The following is a 22,241-nucleotide window of genomic DNA, read 5'->3' as shown; positions in this document are numbered from 1 at the left end:
TAACTTGCCTCAAGCCTGCCTCATACTTGATGGCTCTGTCTCACACACGATTGATTTCTCGTACTTGATGCTGAGGACTTGGCTCAAATGTGATATAACTGTCTCATACTTGATCATGAGGACCCGTCACTTAACTGATCGCCTCATACTTGATAGTCCTCTCGTTGGATATGCTTTGGAACTACTTGCTGCTTCATCATAATTTCATGTTTAATTTATTTTTCTTTTATTTGTTATAATCACTATAATCACTCATGGGGGGAATTCAACTCACAATCTGTCATACTTTGTCATGCATACTCCACATGCAGTAGAACCAGATCACGCACATGCAGGCATGCAAGGGGAGATTCGGAATGAAAGAGCGTTGTTCCACTTGAGGCAACAGTACATCCTCATGACAGTGTTTAACAGTGTGGAAAACTGATTATGCCAACTATTTGATTAGGAGGACCTACCTAATACTGTACTGCATCGACCTGTCTCATGACTTGATGGATCTACCACAAGCTTGATGGTGTGGCTCAGCCTCATAATTGAGGGTTTATAGTGCCCTCGTACGTTATTCATCGCCTTTTCTAATATATGGTTTGGACCAGCCTGATACTTGATGATGTTTACCTCATGGAGTTAGTTTCTGCTCTCTTACTTGGTTGTGTAGATTAGCCTCATTCTCGAGCCCTTAAGACAGTACTTAAAATCCCTGTAGTGAAAATAAAAACGGCTTGTAAATTTGGCGCACCACAGAGAAGTGTTGTTAACAAGCCTGCCAATTTTGAATGAATAAATAAATCGCCAAGTATTTAAAAAGAGGCTGAAACTCATGAAAAATAAAGCCCTGATCCCAGTTGTCAGACGCTGTGGTCATGGCCGCCGAATGCGCTGATAACATGCCCTGCTCCACTCTTACTTGTCACTCACACACTTTCTTCCAGCATGTGCGCAAATAGTGTGAGTCACAGGCTGAATATCGTGTTTAATAAACAGTTAACTTTTCCCTGAAGTGGGGCTGTTACGTGGACCCACACCTGGCACAAAAACCAAGCTAGCTATCTAATGTAATAGTTAACTTTCCCTGAAGCGTCTGTCGTGTGGACCCACATCGGTTAGCGAGTCAGCTAGCTCATTAGCGTGCTATCTTGCGGAGACACTGTAGCCCAAATAACACAAAAACACATGAAATTTCAGATATGATGCCTTTTTATTGGCATCGCTTGCTAGCGGACTGCATTTTTTAGTGGTAGAATTGACTTGTCGCATACTTGATGGACCGTTCTCATGTATATGATAATGAGCACTTGACTCATGTTTGATGAAACTGCCTCATGCTTAATGATGAGGGCCTGTCGCACACCTGATGGTAGGAGGACTCGTCTCATCATTCATGATCCTTCATCTGCCTCATGCTTGATGGTGTAGATTTCATTTCAGTATGGTGTGAACATTTTCAACACTTTTTTTTTTAGTGGCAAAGAAGCATAAATCAAAGGAGTAAGTTGTTTTGACCTGAAATGTATCTCCGCTGATGGGAAAACCACAAGTACATCACTCATGTTTCTCATTCGAAATAACAAAGTCAGTGATGCGGTTTTTAGATTTGAATTGAAGCACACAGTTGTGCGTTTATTTGCAATCTAAACCTTGTCTGGTGATTTAAAAAAAAAAAAAAAAAAAAATGAAAGAACTGGCTAGCTCACTGCAAGATATTATGTTGCATTTGAGGAAGGTGAGAAGTCCAAATTATCCCTCCTGGATCGTCCCAGTTCTGACTTCAAAGCGTTCACGGTGAATATAAACAATAAAAATGGCTGATTCCAATAAATTGTTTGTTGTTCTGGTAGACGCAGTCAATACAAATCATGTACTGTATTATGTGAAGTTATTATAATAATTAAGAATTGTTGTAAATTATGTTTTGCCATTCACGGTCTGTGTCTCCATGGGGGCACCCATGCCTTCTCCATGCCATTGTTGAGTGATGGCAGATTAAAGCCAGTCACTGAAGTCAGGGTTCTTTTTTTCTGACTCGGACCTCCAATTTTAAAGGGGCATTTCAGTGTTGTTCCCCTTGTTGGTATTTGGAAATGTCTGACTCCTTACCTCCCTCAAATGCTGCATTAGGTCAGCCTTTGAGACCCCCATGGCTATATGGCATTATGGACACAAAAGGTAAATGTGTTAACTTATTTATGAGTTTGTGACTTTTCTGTGGGTGTTTTTCCTGTCAAACAAACATGATCAACAGATTAGTTTTAAATAAAAATGTTTTTGTTTTTTTTTAAACTGCATTAATACAAACTAATCTTAATGATTATTATTAGATCACAATAAGAACAACAGCAACTTAGAGTAGGCTGGATATACAGTGTTCCCTCGTTTTCCGCTGGGGTTAGGTTCCGAAAAATACCCGCAATAAATGAAATCCGCGAAGTAGCTAGCTTTATGTTTGACAATTCTTATAAATGTTTTAAGGCTCTAAAATCCCCTACCACACAATTTAGACACTTTTCTCATTGAGGCATTTACATGTTCTCACATTTCTCTCTTGTTCAAACATTGATAATGTTCAAATCTTCAGAAATTTTATAAAATGGGTATATTACTGTAAAAAAAATATGCACTTAAAACTCATTCACTGCCTTTGACAAGTATACTTGTCAATTGTATTTTTTAGAGCGGTGCTAAATGGGTGCGAATCTGAGCATGCTCCACTGTAAATATCAAACTTGGAAACAACTTTACTGATGCCCAACCACCGGTAGATGACATCATTGCCCCATTTTATAGGAAATAAACACAGTTTCAGAGTCCATGGGAGAAATGGCTGTATTTTGGCAAACCTACATTTTTCTGCTGTCAATTATAAAAGAACGGGACGGGACAAAAAGTAGGGAGTCTATTCTGTTATTTGGTAGATTCGGTTTATATATAATTATTGAATGGAATATCACGTGAGTATTGGAAATTTAAAAATTTTCTATAATGACTGGCAGTGAATGAGTTAAAAAAAATCCGCGATACAGCGAGACCGCGAAAAGTGAACCGCGTTATAGCGAGGGAAGACTGTAGTAGGCTTTCTCACAGGCACTTATAACAAGTCTATTATAATAAAGTTTGCTCTTATTGTATTTATATTGAACTTGCAATGCATATTATGATCAGAGGTCCCCACCCCAAACATTCTCGTCCTAGATTCACCTCTGGGCGTGTCTATTTGATTATGAGGACCTGCATCATACTTAATTATGCAGTATGCTTGGGACTTGCTTCCCATTCGATGACACGTACTTGACGATGAAGACCGAGCTGGTTGAATTCCGGCCAGCCTGATGCTTGATGTGCTCGGGGACTCGACGCTGAGCCACCCAAGATGCGCACCAGGCGCTCACGGCTTGGGAGGAGCTTGGCAATATCACCGCTTGTTTCTTGCCACTGTCGGGTGAAGACACGCTTCGGAGAGGCGATATAAAGCGAAAGGTGAGTCCGGGGCTCGTGATGTGCTTTTTCAACTTTTCAATGACGGATCTCTCCGTTTAAAAGCTGGAATAGGTACTGTTTGATGTTACTTTGTGTCTGCGGAACCTCACACCAATTGTTTGCGGAGGGTGTCAAAAAAAAAGGAGAAAAAAAAAGTACAAATTGTACGGGTCAGTCACGGATTTTATTTGTGAATTTGCACCTGTCGAACATGCGTAAGTGGGAAGTATTTGAAAAGCGTTCACTTGGCTGGAGAGAAATTACGCACGGAATATTTTGGCATGGGTTCATTTTAATAACATTGCAATGAACTAACTGAGGATTTCGTCCCAGCAGGTGTATCGAGACTGATCAGAGAGGGATGTTTTATCAGGTTGTCAGTGTTTAGTAAAGTACTCATGTCGCCTGCAGCTTGCCTGCTTTGATATAAACATAATACAGGACACGCGCAGACTGTTGAAGTTATGATATGTTACATTTAGGCTAATCTTATTTGTTTTCAGTTTTAATATACGCAAGCTGATGTATATCCACATTTGAGACACACATGCATGCTTTCACCCACATGGAAATAGCTCCACAGTTTACCTTGCATAATGCAGCCTTATCAAAATGTCAACAAAGCTGCATGTTTCTTTTCTCTGAAACAAACCAGAAATCCTAAAGTGGCTTCATAAAAAACAATCCACTGACTTTGTATTCTACGTTATGTGTTGTTCATTTTGATAAGAATAAATGGTATATTTTAATGCCCCAAATGTGTTTTTTTTCGTGAGAGGGAAAAGTGCATCTGCAAGTCTAATGGTGCATTGAAATGACTGACATTATCATTATTTCCTGTAGCCCATAAAATGGCACAGGGTTTGGTGCATAACAAAATAAACATTTACAATGTGGGCAATATAACAAAAATAATAACAAATATAGCAATTGGAGCGAATTTAATTGGCGTGTCTGTGCATGCAAAAACTCATTTTCATCTGATTATGTCCCTCTTATGAGTATATTTCATTTGAAGTGGAGACAGGTGGAACTAAATGTTGAAAATTGCAGGAAGAGGCACGGCGAGCAGCATTTCCTGGGAAATATATATACAGTATATATTAATATTATAACCTAATTTAGGGGTGTTAAAAAAAAAAAATGATTCGGCGATTTATCGCGATACTACATCGCGCGATTCTCGAATCGATTCAATAAAAAAAATCGATTTTTTTTTTTTTTTTTTTTTTAAGAGCTCAGAATTGTTCATTCGGTAGTCTTACCGATTCAACGTCTTATCATCATTGCCTCTTTTTTTTTTTTTTTTTTTGTGTGTGTGAATCGATTTTTAAACTTCCATTTTTAATGGAAAAATATTCAACAAAACGTCTGACTTCGGGTTAGGATTCACACCTTGAGCATGGAAGAATGTTATATGAACGGAACATTAAGCCTTAATATTTTATTTTAATGCTGTTCAAACATGAAACAGATTACAACCTCTATAAGACTGAAATTTCAGATAAATAAATAATACATTTTCATATAAATCTTACACTACAAGCTTACTGATTAGTATTTTCTAAATTTGAATGAAAAAAAATCGCAACAATCGACTTATAAATTCGTATCGGGATTAATCGGTATCGAATCGAATCGTGACCTGTGAATCGTGATACGAATCGAATCGTCAGGTACTAGGCAATTCACACCCCTATAGCCTATATATGAGTTTTTCATGACATATGTTGGATTAAGTGGTTATGCAATAAAGGGAGGTGCGGGAGGAGCAAGAAAATATCCACCTTATTTACTTGAATGTATCCGTGTTGGAATGCTTCAGGTTGCTCCATTTGACAGCATTTTGCATAATGAAAGAAACAGCAATGAGGTTCACTCGGAAACAAACAGCATGAGAAATGTTTAGGTGACCCACATTGAAATAAATCGGCCTGAGGTTCCCTCTCAGTTTGGGGAGTTTGCATGAGGAAGGCCACTGAGGGTTTAGGACTAAAAATGGTCACTCTTTGTTCAGGATATATGCGCTGCTGATTTGGGTTGTGTGCTGAACGTGAAGAATTGTGGCATGCCGGATGGTTCAGACAGTAATTGGAAGGGAAACAAATATTCTTGCAGTGACTTCCTTTGTTGTTTTCTGTCCTGAACAGAAGCAAGGTGATTCCCTCTCATGTGTTTGCACAACCTGGAGAAGAAATGAGCCCTCCGGATGCATCCAACGCCACAGGTGAATGGGAGCCGGATGAAACGGGCGCGTGGATTCTGCCCAACGGGAGCAAGGATTTAAGCAACCGTGGCTTCGAAACGGACATCACCAAGCACCTCGGGGTGCAGATCACCCTCATCACGGCGTATTCCCTCATCATCCTGCTGGGCCTTCTGGGGAACGCGCTTGTCATCTACATGATCATCCGCTACAGGAACATGCGAACGGTCACCAACTTCTTCATCGCCAACTTGGCGCTGGCCGATTTGCTGGTGGACACGCTGTGCCTTCCCTTCACGCTGGTCTACACGCTGCTCGACGAGTGGAAGTTCGGCGCCGTGCTGTGCCACACGGTGCCCTTCGCCCAGGCCCTGAGCGTGCACGTGTCCATCCTCACCTTGACCGTCATCGCCCTGGAGCGCTACCGCTGCATCGTCTTCTACCTGGGCCAGCGCCTGACGTGGCGCGCCAGCTTCCTCATCATGGCCCTCACTTGGGCTATCTCGGCCGTGCTGGCGGCGCCCTTGGCCATCTTCCGGGAGTACCGCTACGAAGAGATCCCCAACATCAACCTGCACTTCGCCGTGTGCTTCGAGAGTTGGCCGCACGGCACCAGCAGGGACGGCGTCATCTACAGCCTCTCCATGCTGCTCCTGCAGTACATCATCCCGCTCGCGATCATCAGTTACGCGTACATCTGCATCTGGGTCAAGCTGAAGAATCACATCAGCCCGTCGACCCGCAACGACGCCATCGCGCGCCGCAAAAAGACCACCAAGATGCTGGCGCTGGTGGTGGTGGTGTTCGCCATCTGCTGGCTGCCCTTCCACGTTTTTCAGCTGGCCAGCGATCTGGACCTGATCCTCGTGTTCAATGAGTATAAACTCATCTACACCGTGTTCCATATCGTGGCGATGTGTTCCACCTTTGCCAACCCGCTCCTCTACGGCTGGATGAATAAAAATTACAGAAATGGATTCTTGATGGTCTTCCGCTGCGAGGATAAGCCGGATTCTTTCCACCCCGAGGGCTCCTTCAGGACTCGCTCGATGAGGCGGCTGACGCTCAACGGCCGCAACGGCGGACACCCGCCGACTGCCGTGTGAGATGTCGGGAGACATTTCAACATGTTGCTATTTTTCGGTACTTGTACCAAGTAGGGATGGGCATTTCACCAAATTTCCTTTATTTTTTTTTCAAAGGGACTGGAGAATCTCTTTCTGTGAATGTTCTGAACTCCTGGTTCAATGTCAGTGTTGTACTGAGCAAACTCATAAAGCATGCAAGGGCGTATTTAGTCGTTTGAGGGCCCAAGACACATCTAATAACATGGCTCGACATATCAGGCAAAAAAATATATCTATTAGGGGTGTGAATTGCCTAGTACCTGACGATTCGATTCGTATCACGATTCACAGGTTACGATTCGATTAGATACCGATTAATCCCGATACGAATTTATAAGTCGATTGTTGCGATTTTTTTTCATTCAAATTTAGAAAATACTAATCAGTAAGCCTGTAGAGTGTAAGATTTATATGAAAATGTATTATTTATTTATCTGAAATTTCAGTCTTATAGAGGTTGTAATCTGTTTCATGTTTGAACAGCATTAAAATAAAATATTAAGGCTTAATGTTCCGTTCATATAACATTCTTCCATGCTCAAGGTGTGAATCCTAAAAAAAAAATAAAATAAAAAAAAAATAAAAAAATCCCAAAAAAAATCGATTCTGCCGATTATTGAATCGATTCGAGAATCGCACGATGTAGTATCGCGATATATTGCCGAATCGATTTTTTTTTAACACCCCTAATATCTATATATATATATATATTTATGTTTATCATGATTAAAAAGTAGGGATGGGAGAGTTCCTATACCAGGTATCGGTATTTGCGATAGCAGCCGATAAAAATTAGAAAAATAGAAAATTGCCATTAATTTTATGAAATTTAAAGAGAAAAGTCCGTATCGGTAAATACAGGTTTTTCTTTAAATTTACCTTTCATTGTTTGTTTTATGTATCAAAAATACCAGTGGTATCGGTACTTGGTATCGGTGACTAATCAACCTGTAACGGCCTGAAAAAAAGTGGTATCAAACATCCCTAATAAAATGTGTACATTTGAGAAAATTCACCTATTTTCTGAGCTAGGCAAAATCCTTAAAATCTGTCTAAAATCTGTCTATTATCACAGTGAAGTGAATCATCTCACTCAACATTTAATATAGTTTGGACCGCTCAACTTACTATAATGACAGCTGTTCGATTGCTGCTAGCAAGAGCATTTAGCTTTTGCTAGTAGCAGTTACATTCAGTAGTTCTGTTAAAACAATAGTTGTTAAATCAAAGAAAACATTATGAATTCGCTTTTATGAGATGTTTGAGGGCCTCTGGAAATCTCGTGACCCCACCCTTGTTTGCCTAATGACAAGACCGCTCCTGGTTTACATGTTCTTCTTCATGAGACTACAAACTCATTGAGACTGACTCAACAGCGCCTCTGCTGGTTGCAGCTAAGCATTGCACTCCATTTTGATGATTCATCAATGACACTGGTCAACAGCAAATTTTAATCAGAGATGGCTTTATGGCTCATGAAGGGTATTTTTGTATTTTGGGTGGGGGGGCACGTCAGGTTTTTCTTTTTTTTTTTTTTTTTTTAAGGTTGACCTATGAATGCTTGTGTAATATGGATTCTACCATGCATTGTAATTTACAGCTATGACTGTTCAGAAAAGAATTCCGCCTGTTTCTGAACCTAACCCTTAATTTATAAATATTACTAAATATATTACTACTTTAAATACTAAATTATTATTACATCTGGTATTGGTCTGATGCCCGGGCCTTTCTTCAAGGTATCAGTACTTGCGACAGCCACCCTCTTGTGGCTTTTTTTGTGTGATCAGAAATTAGAAATTAAAGGAATCGAAACTGGCATGAATTTCATGCTATTTTAAGGAAAAAATTCTATATTGGGATATAAAGGTATTTCTTTAAAATAATCTGTCATTGTTTTTCTTTTGGATATTTTATGTTTTCAAAGTACCAGTGGTGTTTTTTTTTTAATTAATTTTTTTATTAAATTATATTTATTTATTTTATTTTTTTATTGTTAGTGTAAGTGCTTGGTATCGATGACTACTCAAAAGTTGAGTGCTCGTACTGGTCTGAAAAAAATTAAAGGTGGAACATCCCGAATTGTTATATTACTAATACTACTACTATTATTATTATTATTATTATGAAAACCTGATGTGGTCGAGAAAAAAACTAAGGGAAGATTTAAAATCAGCACCAAAAAAAAAAAAATCGAGAAAAGTTTACTTGCATCTCAAATAAAATTTGTTCACCAGTGTAATTGATTCCGCACAATCGTCAGAATTCTTTACAATCGCTAATTGATGAATCGATTGTTAATGCCCATCCCTGGTACAAAGGTAGCATTTTGACCTCAACGATCTGGCCTTCAGTCTGTGACTTGCTTTATGTAAAGCAACGATTTCATTTGTAAATGTTCATAGTGAACTCAATGTATTCAAATGATGCCCACTCGTCATCTGTACAACGTGTTTCCTTATTAATGCAAATGACTTGTCTGTATGTAATGTCCACCTAAGCTGCGTTTGTTGAATAATATGTCCCTACTTCCTGTCGGAAGAAGCTACACTCTTGTGATTACAAGGTCAATTTTATTTTTCTAAATGCCAATTTCTTTATTTGCCAATTTTATTGTGGTGACGTTTACCGCAAACTGAGTGACATTTGAATGTAAGGCGTCCACTAAAAGCTGCTGCTGCTGCTTTTCTGCCTCCTCGGGAAGTTAATTATGTTGACCTGAAGGCGCTCCAGATCAGATGCAACAGCATGATTCCTTTTAACGCAAGTGAGAAACGGGATCGTGTGAATGAAGTGCAACGAGGTGTCTCGGAGAATGTGCGAGAGGGCTCTTAAACGGGATTTCAATTAAGAATCTCTTTGCTTTCTTGTTTTGTTTTGTTTTTTCTAAACTATCCGCTGCTGAACTGCATGTGCTTTGCTGGTTGTGTTTTATCAACAACACACCTTGGACTTGTGAGCTAAACTAGCACTCAGAAAATATGTGACACCGTGTCGAACAGAAACCTCTGCTCAAAATTGTGTCAAGCCACTTAAGAAGTGCGTCGGTAAATACAGTAATGACAACAACTTGTGGTGTGGGGCCTATAACCCTCATCCAAACAGAGGACTGTTTGCTCAGCTAAACAACTCCGCCCATAAACTTCTTGACGGCTTTCTGAACAACGCAACCGAGGACTTAACAGCAAATAAAGCATTTGAAAAACAAACACAATTGTGGCTCATACTAAGCATGTGTTTTGATTTTCCTGCAAAGAAAATGGCTGTATCCAGAGTAGAGGATGGCGATACAATGAAGACACCCACAGGATGGATTTCATCGCTTAGCCTACATATTCTTTTATGTTCCAGAGAATCATTTATCGAAGCTGCAGTCTTTGACCTATATCATCTGGGGGGAAAAAAATAAAAAATACATGCCTTGCATTTGATCCTTTTTTTTCCCCAGACACTTTGAGAAATACTCAGTGTGCATAATTAATTAAACATCTGTTCCCTTGTGGAAAGTGCTTAAAGGTGATTATAATTTTTTTAAATCTATTTTAGTATGATTTACATTCACACTGTTCAAGGAACCATAATGCTGCTTTGGTTCTTCTTCTTTTTTTTTAACTGTTACATACCGTAACTTGCCACTTGCAGGCAAGTATAAACAATTCTTCATGAAGATTATAAGTTGTTAATTAAGAATCAGAAAGCTATTTGTTTAGCTAATGAGCTAATTTGGCACAAACACATGCCAATTATGATTATAAGAATGATTATTATACTAAGAGTCCATTCAATTTCAGTTACGCTTACCCACATTAGTGTCAAGGGTGACAACCAGTCACACTAATATTCACACCTCCTGATTTTATTGAATAAAATGAAAAATGACAAATTATGATTAGTAAAGTATTCCCCAGTCATACCATGTTCTCTAACCACTTATCCTGTTCCGGGTGGCAGGGAGTTGGAGCCTGCAGCTGATTTAGTATTCTCACATTTAAGTCTTTTCTTTTTTTAACACACCTGGTTTATGCACTTTCAAAATAGGCCGATTCTCCCGTCCAGACTTCTGACATACCCACTCTGTGTAACCTGGGAATCTGTGCACAACCACTAAACCACTCTGAAGATGGTCCTAATTTCCATATCGCGAAGTTTTCATGAGACATGAATTTGATAGAGACCCATTTGAAAAATATGTCACACATAAAATGTGAAAGTGACTTGTGTAGTGGCGCTGATCTAACAAGCTACTTTGAAGGAGCATGTGTTTTTGCATTGTTTATTTAATAAATCTAACATAAGTAATTTAATCAGAACATTGCGCTTTTGACTGAACGTAAGTTTGGAGTTGCTCATATTGCACAGATGAATTAAAAACAAATGATTCCAAATCTAGCTCACCCCACCATTACGATAACTGCAGTTGTGAGAGGCGCTTTCAAATAAACTCTAAGCAACCGCAAGTCAGCAGCAAGTCCTGTCACCAGGACGTCACCAACGAAGAATGGAAGCAGAATCAAAATGTGTAATGTAATATTTCACCTTTATGGGGCGCTAGACTTACTACAGGTTCTGTGGTGGCGAAGACAGATGCTGAAATCTTTGGGGAGAACGTGCTCTCTGCTTGACGAGGAAGGGCCTCATTTAATGCTTGCTCCACACAGGAAGTGTACATTCCATGAATGTGCATAAGTGTGACGCATTTCAGTGGACGAGAGGATCTGTCCACAGTTGCAAGCCTTATCTAACTGAGGCACATGAAAATCCATATATGGATGGATGGACATAAAAGTTAAAGACAACCTAAACTTCTGCTTTTTATAATGGACAGATGGGCCAGGCCATGCGTATAGGTGGAAAAAAAAAAGTTAGAACGTTTTCCATCCATCCATCCATTTTCTTGACCGCTTATTCCTCACAAGGGTCGCGGGGGGTGCTGGCGCCTATCTCAGCTGGCTCTGGGCAGTAGGCAGGGGACACCCTGGACTGGTTGCCAACCAATCGCAGGGCACACAGGGACGAACAACCATCCACACTCACACGCACACCTAGGGACAATTCGGAGCGCCCAATTAACCTGCCATGCATGTCTTTGGAATGTGGGAGGAGACCGGAGTACCCGGAGAAGACCCACGCGGGCACGGGGAGAACATGCTAACTCCACCCAGGAAGGTCCGAGCCTGGACTCGAACCGGAGACCTCAGAACTGGGAAGCGGACGTGCTAACCACTCGACTACCGTGCCGCGTTAGAACGTTTTAAATATGTAAAATGTTTGGTTTAATAATAAAACTCATTCTGTTTTATTGTATAAAACATAAAGTTAATACACAATTAACTTAATTACAAATGAATTAACTCATTATTTCATCACATTATTTTAAGAAAAAGTTACGTGTGTACAGTACAGTACGTATTTTATTTTACTGATACATTTATTTTAACCCACTTGGGAAAAGACCCTTGGGTGAAGTGAATGGTCGTGCGCCATACTGTAAGTAAATAATTAAGTACATTTCATTTTTTTTTTTTTTACCACGAAGGACTTGCAAAGTGCTTCACATATAACCAGACATACAGTACATGAAATCCAGTCCCATCATTCTACACAAATCAATCGAATTCAAATAAATCAACAAAAATAATTCATACATTGCCCACCTGTTATATTGCAAAGCGTTAACTTTAGTAAACGGTTAATGTGAAATTGTGAAGGAATATTGAGTTGTTTGAGAAATAAAAAATATCCGCAGTCTTTTTCTACCCTCAAGTGGTCAGATGAAGATATCGCAGGGTCACATTTTACCGGATATGGCGTCATCGCGCGTGACCTTCCCTTTCGTCCGTGTGGCTTTTGGCAATATTTGTCACACAGATAATCACAACCTGGTACGAGTTGGAAAAAATGAATTTACTCGCCCGATGAAGATTTTTGCCATAGAGGTAATTATTATTATTATTTTTTTACCTCTGAAATTATCATTGATTATTTTCTGGGTATGAGACCGCACCGAGTTCTCAAGCCGTTCATTCATAATTTTCCGTATGCTAGGCTAGCGCGTGCTAGCTATGCTAGTAGAAGAGTGCGGACGTGACATATGACAGCTACGCTGTTACACATAAAATGTATCTTATTAATTCTGACTATTACCCCGTTTATCGGGTGGGTAGCCAGACGTTTTACCGTTAACTCTCAAATGTACTGCGGTCCCTTGAAACTAAAATGTTTTGGCTGTAAGGCGAGTGGGCGCAGCCATTTAATTATTCTCATATCGGCCATAGTTCCTCTTTATGTCGGAACATTTTTTATTTTTATTATTTGCAACCCACCCCACGTTACGTCTCCACAGGTTGTTTCCATGTCAACCCGAGGGAACAATGGTGAAGTATTTCTGCTGCGCAGGTTTGCTGAAAAGCTCCTGGGACCAAGTTTGCGTTGCTTTCTGGCAACGGTATCCAAACCCTTACAGGTGAGGTCAAAGTGTCCAACTGATATCGACTCAATCAACTTGACTAAAAGTACACTGAAAGTGAAATGTAAAGCCAAGCAAATGATTATGACATTCTTCAACACAACTATTGCTTTTTGGTTTAATCCTCTTCAGGGATTCATTTTAATCCTCCTGATACTAAGTTGTTTTCGTTTCCCTTTCAGTAACCACGTCCTGACCGAAGACATCATTTTCCGAGAGGTGACTCCAAGCAACTGCCTCATTTCCAGACGTCTTTTGACCAAAACGAGTCGCGCTCCGCGCTGGATGGAGCGATACCTTCCAAAACACATGGCCAGCTGCGCGTACATCGTGGAGGATTCCGTTGTGGACCCTCAGAAAAGAACGATGACCACTCTGACGTGGAACATCAGCCACGCTCGACTCATGGTGCGACAACCACAGGATTGGCAAACTGATTTAATTGGACGATATATCTTAAAATCGACAAAGATGAGCCGATTGTTGTTAGTTTTACACGTTACTACATTACAATGTAAGACAAAGAATTGAAGACAAAATTCAATAATGCCCCTTTAAAAAAAAAAAAAATTTTCACTAGTGGCAACTGTGACAAACTAACATTTTATTTTTATTTATTTTTAAGAATAATTTACTGGTAAGTCATTTCAAAGCAAAGTAGATAAAAAGCAATTTACAGAGATTTTTTATTTTATTTTTTTAAAGAATGTACAACACAAGAACATGATTTTGGATAAAATTTGTTGTAGAAATTCTCTTAAAAAAAAAAAAATACTTTACTCGTATGTATGAGTAAAATGAAGTTTTTAACCTGGATTGAACAACTTTTACATATGGGGCTAACTGTTCTGTTGGCATCTTATTCTATTTGCATGCAGCATAACAGCTATTTTTATTTTTTTAATTTTTTGCAGCATAACAGCTAAATGCCGATGCACCATGTTTGCTTTGAGCTCTGCTCAAGGACTAAGTACTGTAAAATAGTCAAATGTGCCTGCAATCTTTATTGTTGTAAGTGTTAAAGCGACCAAAAAAATATGTTAATTTTATTCATTATATATTTTTTTAATTAATTTAAATTTCAGACACAGCCAATGCTTGCCTGCAATTGCTGCAGCCCCCGTAAATTTACTGGAAGGTCTTGGCACCCTCAACTGACCAGTTTTCTTCATCAACTTTGTTCCTATATTATTTATGTCTATTAAATAACCTCATGTTGCCTATGCTCAACCCTCTTTTGCCCCCCAGTCTGTGAAAGAGCGATGCGAATACCGAATTAACCCTGAGAATGGCAGCTGGACGGAGATAAACAGAGAGGCTTGGATCTCTTCCAACGTGTATGGACTCTCGAGGGCTGTTCAGGTCCGTAAAGCCAACTATTCCGACCAACACGCCTGGTCTGAGTTCAATGTTTTTTTTTTTTTTTTTGTCTTTGCAGGAATTTGGTCTTGCGAGGTTTAAGAAGAGTGTTACTAAGACCATGAAGGGTTTTGAGTACGTGCTGGCCAAAATGCAAGGTATGAAGCACATTTAATGAGCTGCTCCAACTCCTCAATTGTGATTCATTATAGACGGATTTGTTATAAGGTTTCGCTAAAGTGGTATTAATAGAGCTGAAGTCAAAACGTATTCTGTGGCGTAGGTTGCCTGCTGTCAGTGACAGCATTCTTTTATCTAGTAGTGTATGCAAAACATTTGCACAAAGCTTGAGTTGTATAACGGTGCTCTAAAGTGGGCCATTTTGATAAGCGGGATCTCTGCTGAATACAAGTTGGCAACCTATTTGCAGATGCTGTCATTTTTTTTCCTTCAGTAGCTCAAGTCCAAAAGTGAAACTAATTGTGGGAATGCTGAAAATATTCCCACATATGTTATTCGGATTTTTATTCTCTTCACTTTTTTTTTGACGAGAAACAACTCCCGCATAATACTTCCGATTTACACCATTCAAATTTCAACTTGCTTAAAAAAATTCACCTATTCCGGACTATATATATCGCCTGATTCCACATAACTTACAGTACTCGCACAATCTGACGTTAAATATAAACTTTTCCCCGTTCATTTTCAATGGTAGTGACATTGAACTTTTTCTAAGTCCCACCTTCCACGCCCACTTCCATACATACAACTAATCATCATTACCAGCTCTGTTATACTGCTCAGTTATTTTTATTCATTTATCTTTCAACTTCAATTAAAACTGTAATTTTCACATAATTTATCTTTCAATTTACTTCATTAGCATTCAGCTATTGGTATTCAGCTTTCAGCATTCCCACGCAATTTCTCCAGAAATTGCACTTAGTCTAGTTAATCACATAAGAAACTACTTTCCCAAAGGCTGTTTATTTCAGAATTTCTACGTTAAAAGTAATTTTGTTTTTCTATATTTTGAATAGCTACGGTAAACAGCCAACCTCTTCTGAATTGTCGTGCAGGTGAAACGCCGTCAAGGAGTTTAGCCGAAGCGGCGACAGAGCGTGCGAGAGAGACGGCACTAGCAGCTAAAGAGAAAGCCAAAGGCTTGGCCTCGCAGGCTCAAAAGAAACAATACGTGTAATGATTCCTTCACCTCGGATTTCGGGGGAGACTTTTGTCATTAATCCCTCCGAAGTGCAACGATGCATTTTTGGGGAAAATCGACTGATCTGACTAGATGCCTCTGTGAGGAAGCAAACAGCTGATGCGGCGGATGGACCATGTGAACGACTTGACTTGACCGAGCCTCTTCCAGCCCACTCGTACCCGCGTCAGTCATCCTGATCATGTTCCTCTCCACATCAGCTCACAGGTGCTGTAATATGGTAGAAAACAGTTCCTGTTGCCTTCATGCAAGCTCCACGCTCATCTTGTTTGCATTTAATCTGGTTTTGCTTGCCTTCCTCAACATTTTAGAATTCAATGTTTAATGCAGATTTATCGCTTGTCTGATTTTTACCTCATTGTTTATTATTATTAAATTAGATGAAGAGCTGACGGATTCTTCAGCAAGACTGATTGTAATGGCGACTGAGAAATACAACAATCGCACTTGAGAAATTGTTGAAAAGAAAATCAATGGAATATTCTTTGTAACAATAAATGAACACCGTGTTTTTACCTACGTGTTATTTTGTGTTGAATCAATAAAGCCAAACAATTTAAATATAGAAAATATTTATTCATAAAAAGCTTACACAATTACAAAAAAAAAAAAATTGCTACATAATATTACTGGGCGGAGAGAGTCCGAATGCATACATAAAACAGCATTAGAAAGGTAATAAGGCATTTTGCATATACAAAAAGTGAGGGCAAAATGTGCCTTCAGTTATTAAATAAAGAAAAAAATGTCATACAGCAAAATCATTACCAAAAGAAGTTAAAAGTTAAAAGTGAAGAAGAACCATGGCTGTGCAAGAACGGACAAACTCTCACATGTCATAACAGACTAGATTGTGTAAATACATTAGTGCTGTCAAAGTTAAAGCGTTAATCACAAAAAAATATTGCATTAATCATGTATTAATGCAGATTAATCACACTTAATTTTGACCACAGATAATCCTTTTATCTTGACAGCGGATGGTTATGTTGAAGGTAGCACAGGTTATGTTTGAGCAATAAACATAACTACGTGCATTAAAGTCAAGCATTTAATAAATGTTTATGTATGACAATCAGAATATTCATGTCACACAATATTGAGGTCATTTTCTTTCCCATTTTAAATTATGCAAGTAATAAACTGATTAGAAAAAGGATGAGCGTGTGCAGTGGATCAAAAAATGTTGAAAGAATTAACAACAGGTGCTTGTCAAATTTGGCGAGTGAAAAATTTTGATTTGAGAAAAAAAAAGCCTTTTCAATTAAGCGATTAATCGTGATTAATCAAAATTCTAAGATGTGATTAATCTGATTAAAAAAAAACAATCGTTTGACAGCTCTAAAATAAATACACCAAATGAATCTCAGGCACAGTCACGTAATTGTGCAATAATGACCATCGAAATCATTCCTGTTTACCTGCGTTTTAACTTCCGATTTACAACTCTTAGGAGACAAGTGCAATGCGAGGATGTTCATGTGCAACAAAAGAAAACATAAATTGACATGGTGTATTATAAACCATAGCAGAGATTAATGTTTTAAGTGCGGGCCACGTGTGGCCTTAACCAAGATATACTGTAATGCTTAAGAAAAGCTCAATAACAAACAACTAGAGCAAATCTAGTTTAAGGCAGAAGTCAGTGTAGGCATATTTAAAAAAGAAAAAAAAAAAGAAAAAAGTTTTCATTACTTTTTGGGGGATTTTTTTTTTTTTTTACAAATCCCTTACAAAATGAATGTCTTCATGGCTTTGGATATGTTTGATACAGCCATCTTAGCCCAGTGATGTGAACTGCTCTTCAGTGCAAATAGACACAGCTCATTCATAACCGAAATCATGATTATGCTTGTGGTGTAACATTCAAACAATGTTGAAAAACTGCCTTTGTTAAAACAAAACAAAACAAAATGGGGGTCGTTCACTTGTGCAGTATTGTTGTCCTCACCCTGTTCATTTTTGGAATGTTCTCTCCTCCTCCCCTCCCCACTGCCACGACGATGATGATGATGATGATGATGATGATGAGAATGATAATAGCTGCTGTCATAGCCAGGCTTTGTCCAGAGTGGAGTAACAATGATCAGCAGCGCTGCATGCAATGTCAGAGTCCATGCAGTCAAACACAATGCTCTCCACATCCACCTCGACGTCCTCTGAAAGCAGCAAACGACACGTGGCGTCAAACAGGAAGGAAGACATTTAAAGTTCAACCATACGCCCATTTTAATTCCCAACTACTGTAAATTGGTGCAATATTGTCCTGTGATGAACCAATGGACAGAAAATTGTGCCAAACACCCCTTTGGACAGTACCTGTTGAACCATCAACAGCTTGCGCTGCTCTCTGGCTATAGATAAACAAACTTGTATTAGACTGGAGCAGGCTAAAAGCACAACAATGGCAGCCATGTTGGCAGGTGCGAATGTGCCATCAACGGTGATGTAAGTCAAAAAGCCTGCGCATTCGCTTAGCATCGCTGTAGGCGGTTTACACAGGTTCTAGTTCTGTACACTAGGGCCCGACCGATTAATTGGCCACCGATTATATTCATACGATTACTGACCTTCAAACATCACGCCAAAACAATCGGCCAATTGGGCCAAATGGCCGATTATTTTCCCCCTTAAAACGTTATGGAAGAAAACTGACGTTTCCGACGCTGTGAAAGTACATTTATATACAGTAGTACATACATATATATATATTTAAATAGAAATCATGCTTTGTTTTTAGAACATCGTTAGCATAGCGCTAACAGGAAGTTAGTAAACGCTAACAGGAAGTTAGCATCGGCTTCGGGAGTGTTTTTCCTTCAATAACAAATATCCACATCACTGTGAGATGAGATTATATGCACCACACATTCTTCCCAATCTGTGGAAGACTAGTTATTTGAATAGAATTCATCTCAACTTTCTTCTGTACTCACTATAAGTGTGTACGTCCTGGATGCACGGCACCACACTGTCCCCAAGAGGCCAAAACGCACATGAACAGTCAGTATTTGTTGTTACGGTTTTTCAGTTGCTATTATTTTAGTTTATTCTATTCTTATTTCACATTCTTATTGTTTTTAATCTTGTCATTTCAAGTTGTTTTATATTATAAAGTTGATATTTCAAGGATTCAAAGACTTTTTTTTCCCCCTCAAACTTCAAGGATGCAAACATTCAAGGATTTTGTTGTTGTCTTTTCACACATTTCCACATGACATGGCACGAAATACAATCCCTGTAGTCCCAGGTTAGCCCAGTAAGTCTTGTGAAAGTGTGACAGACTTGTGAAAATAACACAAGATAAAAATAAAATGAAAATCTAAACAATAACCTTGTATACTTCATGATTTTTTTTAAATGGACTTGTCATTCAAAGCAGAGAATCTTAATAGCAAAGGAATTGGGGAAGGGGTTAATTTTATGCATGATTTATATTTTTTAATAATCGTCAGATTAATCGGTAATCTGTATTTCTTTTCTACCAATAATCAGTGTCGGCATCTGCCTCAAAAAATGCATATCGGTCGGGCTCTAGTGTACACATCTCTTGAACATTATTTTTGAACATTCAACCCTATTTTTGGTACAGTACTCAGTTGATGGCATCTAATAACAGATGTGAAAAAAGGAAGTGCTAAGTTTGCTAACATTCAGTAATAGCGTATATTAATTTTCACTTAGACAGCCTTTTTTGAGCACATAAATGGTGTGGGAATCCATTTGTGGACACAATTTAAAAGTTACTGCCAGAATATAGAACTCACCTCTGTCCGAGTCTGACCTCTCCGAAGACATGGTGGAGCCCTGGCTGTTGTTCCTCATCCTCTCGGCTCCTCGCTGCAGCTGCTCCAGACGCACCTGCAGCTCCCTCTGCTCCCAGCGCAGACGACCTTTCAGCTGCTCCGCCCGCTCATCCTGCTCCTGGAGCTTCTGTAATTAAAAAAAAACAAAAAACTCACAAGATTGCTCAATGGAGACGTGACCAAAAGTCAGGGGACGTTTCATTTCATTTTTACTATTCATTTAAAACATTTTAGGACAATATTGTAGTTTTCAGAGGTGGACTACTTCAGTTCAATATTTTGACTCTCAAATAAACAAGTGTTGATTTGTCAGAGACGCATTCATTTAACAAATGATGAGACTACTTTTCTACCTTGATGTGCGACTGGGCTCGCCTGAGCAGATTGAGCGTGGTGTTCCTCATCGAGTCCGACGATAGCGGAACTTGCTTCTTGAGCTGCTCCAGGCACTGCCTCAGCTGTGCTCGTCTGCAAAGCGCAACGGAAAGTTGTAAGTCATCTATAAATGTGGCTCATTCTTCCCAACACAACCATTTTAGTCACCTGTTCTTCTCCAGCTCGTTGTGCGCGGACCTGCATTGACAGCATGAGAAAGGTGTGTTAATTAAAACAAATGATGATAATAATAACTGCCACGCGAAAGCCAAACAAGCACACCACACCCTGGTGTCAGCTGTGTGTATTATTATGCACCTATTACCACCAGCAGATATCTTCTTGCTCTTCTGTTTGCTTCTCTTATCAGACAGAGTCGGACTGGGAGGCAGAAGTGAAGCGTAGCCATGTTCAGCCTCTGGAAAACGCATCATCACAAATCTGTCAAAAACTCCCTCCATCCTACTCCTAAACTGCTGGCAGGATTAAGAGTCTACATGTCGCTTCCAAGTATGACACTAGATTTTAGACATCCTAATGTAGAACGAATAACGAATCGGGAGGAAACCTAAGAACGTAGGAAGGCCGAGATTCGAACCCCGAACCTCAAGACTGTAAACGTGTTGTATCCACTAGACCAATCAAACGCAGCCATCAAAATCTCCAATCCAAATATTTTTCATATATGAACGTTTAAAAGATAAAAAAAAAGAGAAAAGATATAAGCGCCGAGTCGAGTCTGTCATCGGCATCAGCTGTGTTTGATTTTGGCGCCATCACCCGCTTCAAAATGTCCACTGTTGTAAAAGCGAACATCAGAAATCTCTCACGTAAAATGGCCTTAAATGCGAACATAATAGTGCCGATGAATTAAACAGCGCAGAATATTTTCTCGGACGTGCTCATTTGCCGTCACAATCGCGGAAGGACGCTCGGATTCTTTTTGAAAGTAGAGCAGATTGGCGCCTTTGAGTACAATGATGTGAGCGATATGTAGGTCACTGAGTCAAATGGAGAGCTCGTCCAAAATAGCTGGACATGCACATCGATCAGCTCGCCTGCTATTTGTCTTTTTTTCCGACCTCATATTATTTATGCAGATCATAATTGCACTCGCCCCACTGTATGTTTTGTTGTTTTGACGATTAGCAACTTCGCCGCCTGACGTTTGTTGTGCATAAATAGACACTGACCTCGCTCTCTCCTCTCCAGGAACTCAGCAGCACGAAGAAGCACCTGGATGTTGCAAATTGACCCGTCCATTATGGTTTTTTTTTTATTTTGTTCAAAAGAACAAGCTAAAGGAATCAGTAGCCTTAAGTGGGTGAAGCACTTTCAGTCTCACTGTGCAAGTGTGCAACTGTGCAACGTCCTCAATCCAGTCACTGAGCACCAACACTGGCGCTGCATTCATGGTTCGGGCTAAACTCGGACATCTAAGTACTCCCACAAAAAAAATGTCCGTATCGTACAATATTTGTTAATGGACCTACATAAATGTAACCTATTCTATTTTTTTTACGTAATTTTTGCAGACATATGACAATTATTAAAGTTTTGTGTTTAAAAAAAAAACATACGCATACGTCCTCTTTAGTAAAAATGACATCGTGCATATATCAAACAACCGATTGTTAAATAGAATCAATATTTATTTTTTAGGAAAACATATCTTAAATATAACACCTGAAGGCAATATTTTTTAGAAAACAATTTTTTTATAGTGCGCATTTTCTGTCATCAAGTCTGTGAGTATACGATTTCTCAATGTCTTGAACGCATTCAGAGACAACGAAAAACTTCACTGTCGCGCCCTCTCCACCGCCCTTCCCTTTTAAGCAATAAGCTACTACGAATTGATATTGTTTTTGTTTTGATCAATAACACACTGTATATTGTTACCCCCCTCGTGTAGTAAAAATGTGTGTGGACTATCAAATAAAACAGTGGTTCCAAATGCTGTACAGCGCAACAGCGACCGCGGGTCACTTATGTAATTGTACAGAGCTATTATTTTACGCTGTATTTGTACTTTTTTTTTTTTTTGTAAACTAAAACATATTAAACGTTAATCTGTTGAATAGTGTGGGCACATCTCTTGAACTTCTACCCTGCAGTCTTTTTTTTAAATCTTCAAAATCATCGACATGTTTTATTAACACTTTGAATTTAGTTATCTAAATAACACTGCTTTGTG

At 39.2% G+C, this 22,241-nt stretch overlaps 3 protein-coding genes across 5 annotated transcripts in view; 2 read left to right on the top strand and 1 right to left on the bottom strand.

The window, feature by feature from the left end:
- The window catches only part of npy7r (neuropeptide Y receptor Y7), an 86,789-nt gene extending 79,748 nt beyond the window's left edge, over nt 1-7,041 (top strand). Inside the window, exons 1-2 of one of the 3 annotated variants that reach the window (XM_077531821.1) lie at nt 2,432-3,477; nt 5,631-7,041. In XM_077531821.1, the coding sequence (XP_077387947.1) occupies nt 5,674-6,789 (1,116 nt within the window). In that variant the 5' untranslated portion in view covers nt 2,432-3,477; nt 5,631-5,673 and the 3' untranslated portion in view covers nt 6,790-7,041. Of the gene's footprint in view, nt 1-2,431; nt 3,478-5,627 lie in introns of those variants that run through there. The other 2 variants (XM_077531819.1, XM_077531820.1) reach the window with 2 other exon arrangements.
- A 5,550-nt stretch (nt 7,042-12,591) lies between these two features.
- On the top strand, nt 12,592-16,378 carry prelid1a (PRELI domain containing 1a). Its single transcript, XM_077532480.1, has 6 exons — nt 12,592-12,746; nt 13,154-13,273; nt 13,459-13,684; nt 14,525-14,638; nt 14,715-14,793; nt 15,718-16,378. Exons 2-6 carry the CDS (start codon nt 13,182-13,184, stop codon nt 15,837-15,839), a joined length of 633 nt encoding a protein of 210 aa, XP_077388606.1. The 5' UTR covers nt 12,592-12,746; nt 13,154-13,181; the 3' UTR covers nt 15,840-16,378.
- A 46-nt stretch (nt 16,379-16,424) lies between these two features.
- On the bottom strand, nt 16,425-21,474 carry mxd3 (MAX dimerization protein 3). Its single transcript, XM_077532481.1, has 6 exons — nt 21,238-21,474; nt 20,363-20,462; nt 20,213-20,242; nt 20,023-20,137; nt 19,631-19,796; nt 16,425-18,022 (listed from the first exon to the last, which is right to left on the bottom strand). The coding sequence occupies exons 1-6, from the start codon at nt 21,305-21,307 to the stop codon at nt 17,913-17,915; spliced, it is 591 nt and encodes a 196-aa protein (XP_077388607.1). The 5' UTR covers nt 21,308-21,474; the 3' UTR covers nt 16,425-17,912.
- Between the last annotated feature and the right edge of the window lie 767 nt (nt 21,475-22,241).

The sequence above is a fragment of the Festucalex cinctus genome, chromosome 9, assembly GCF_051991245.1.
Source record: "Festucalex cinctus isolate MCC-2025b chromosome 9, RoL_Fcin_1.0, whole genome shotgun sequence".
NCBI lineage: Eukaryota > Metazoa > Chordata > Actinopteri > Syngnathiformes > Syngnathidae > Festucalex > Festucalex cinctus.
The sequence above is the reverse complement of the archived record's forward strand: the minus strand, read 5'-3'. Positions and strand labels throughout refer to the sequence as shown.

Coding starts and splice junctions, on each gene's coding strand:
- prelid1a (XM_077532480.1), top strand. CDS start 13,182: ATGGTGAAGTATTTCTGCTGCGCAGGTTTGCTGAAAAGCTCCTGGGAC. Junction 13,274..13,458: donor CGGTATCCAAACCCTTACAG/GTGAGGTCAAAG, acceptor TTTCCCTTTCAG/TAACCACGTCCTGACCGAAG. Junction 14,794..15,717: donor CGTGCTGGCCAAAATGCAAG/GTATGAAGCACA, acceptor ATTGTCGTGCAG/GTGAAACGCCGTCAAGGAGT.
- mxd3 (XM_077532481.1), bottom strand. CDS start 21,307: ATGGACGGGTCAATTTGCAACATCCAGGTGCTTCTTCGTGCTGCTGAG. Junction 20,463..21,237: donor CCTGGAGAGGAGAGAGCGAG/GTCAGTGTCTAT, acceptor TGCGTTTTCCAG/AGGCTGAACATGGCTACGCT. Junction 20,138..20,212: donor AACGAGCTGGAGAAGAACAG/GTGACTAAAATG, acceptor TGCGCTTTGCAG/ACGAGCACAGCTGAGGCAGT.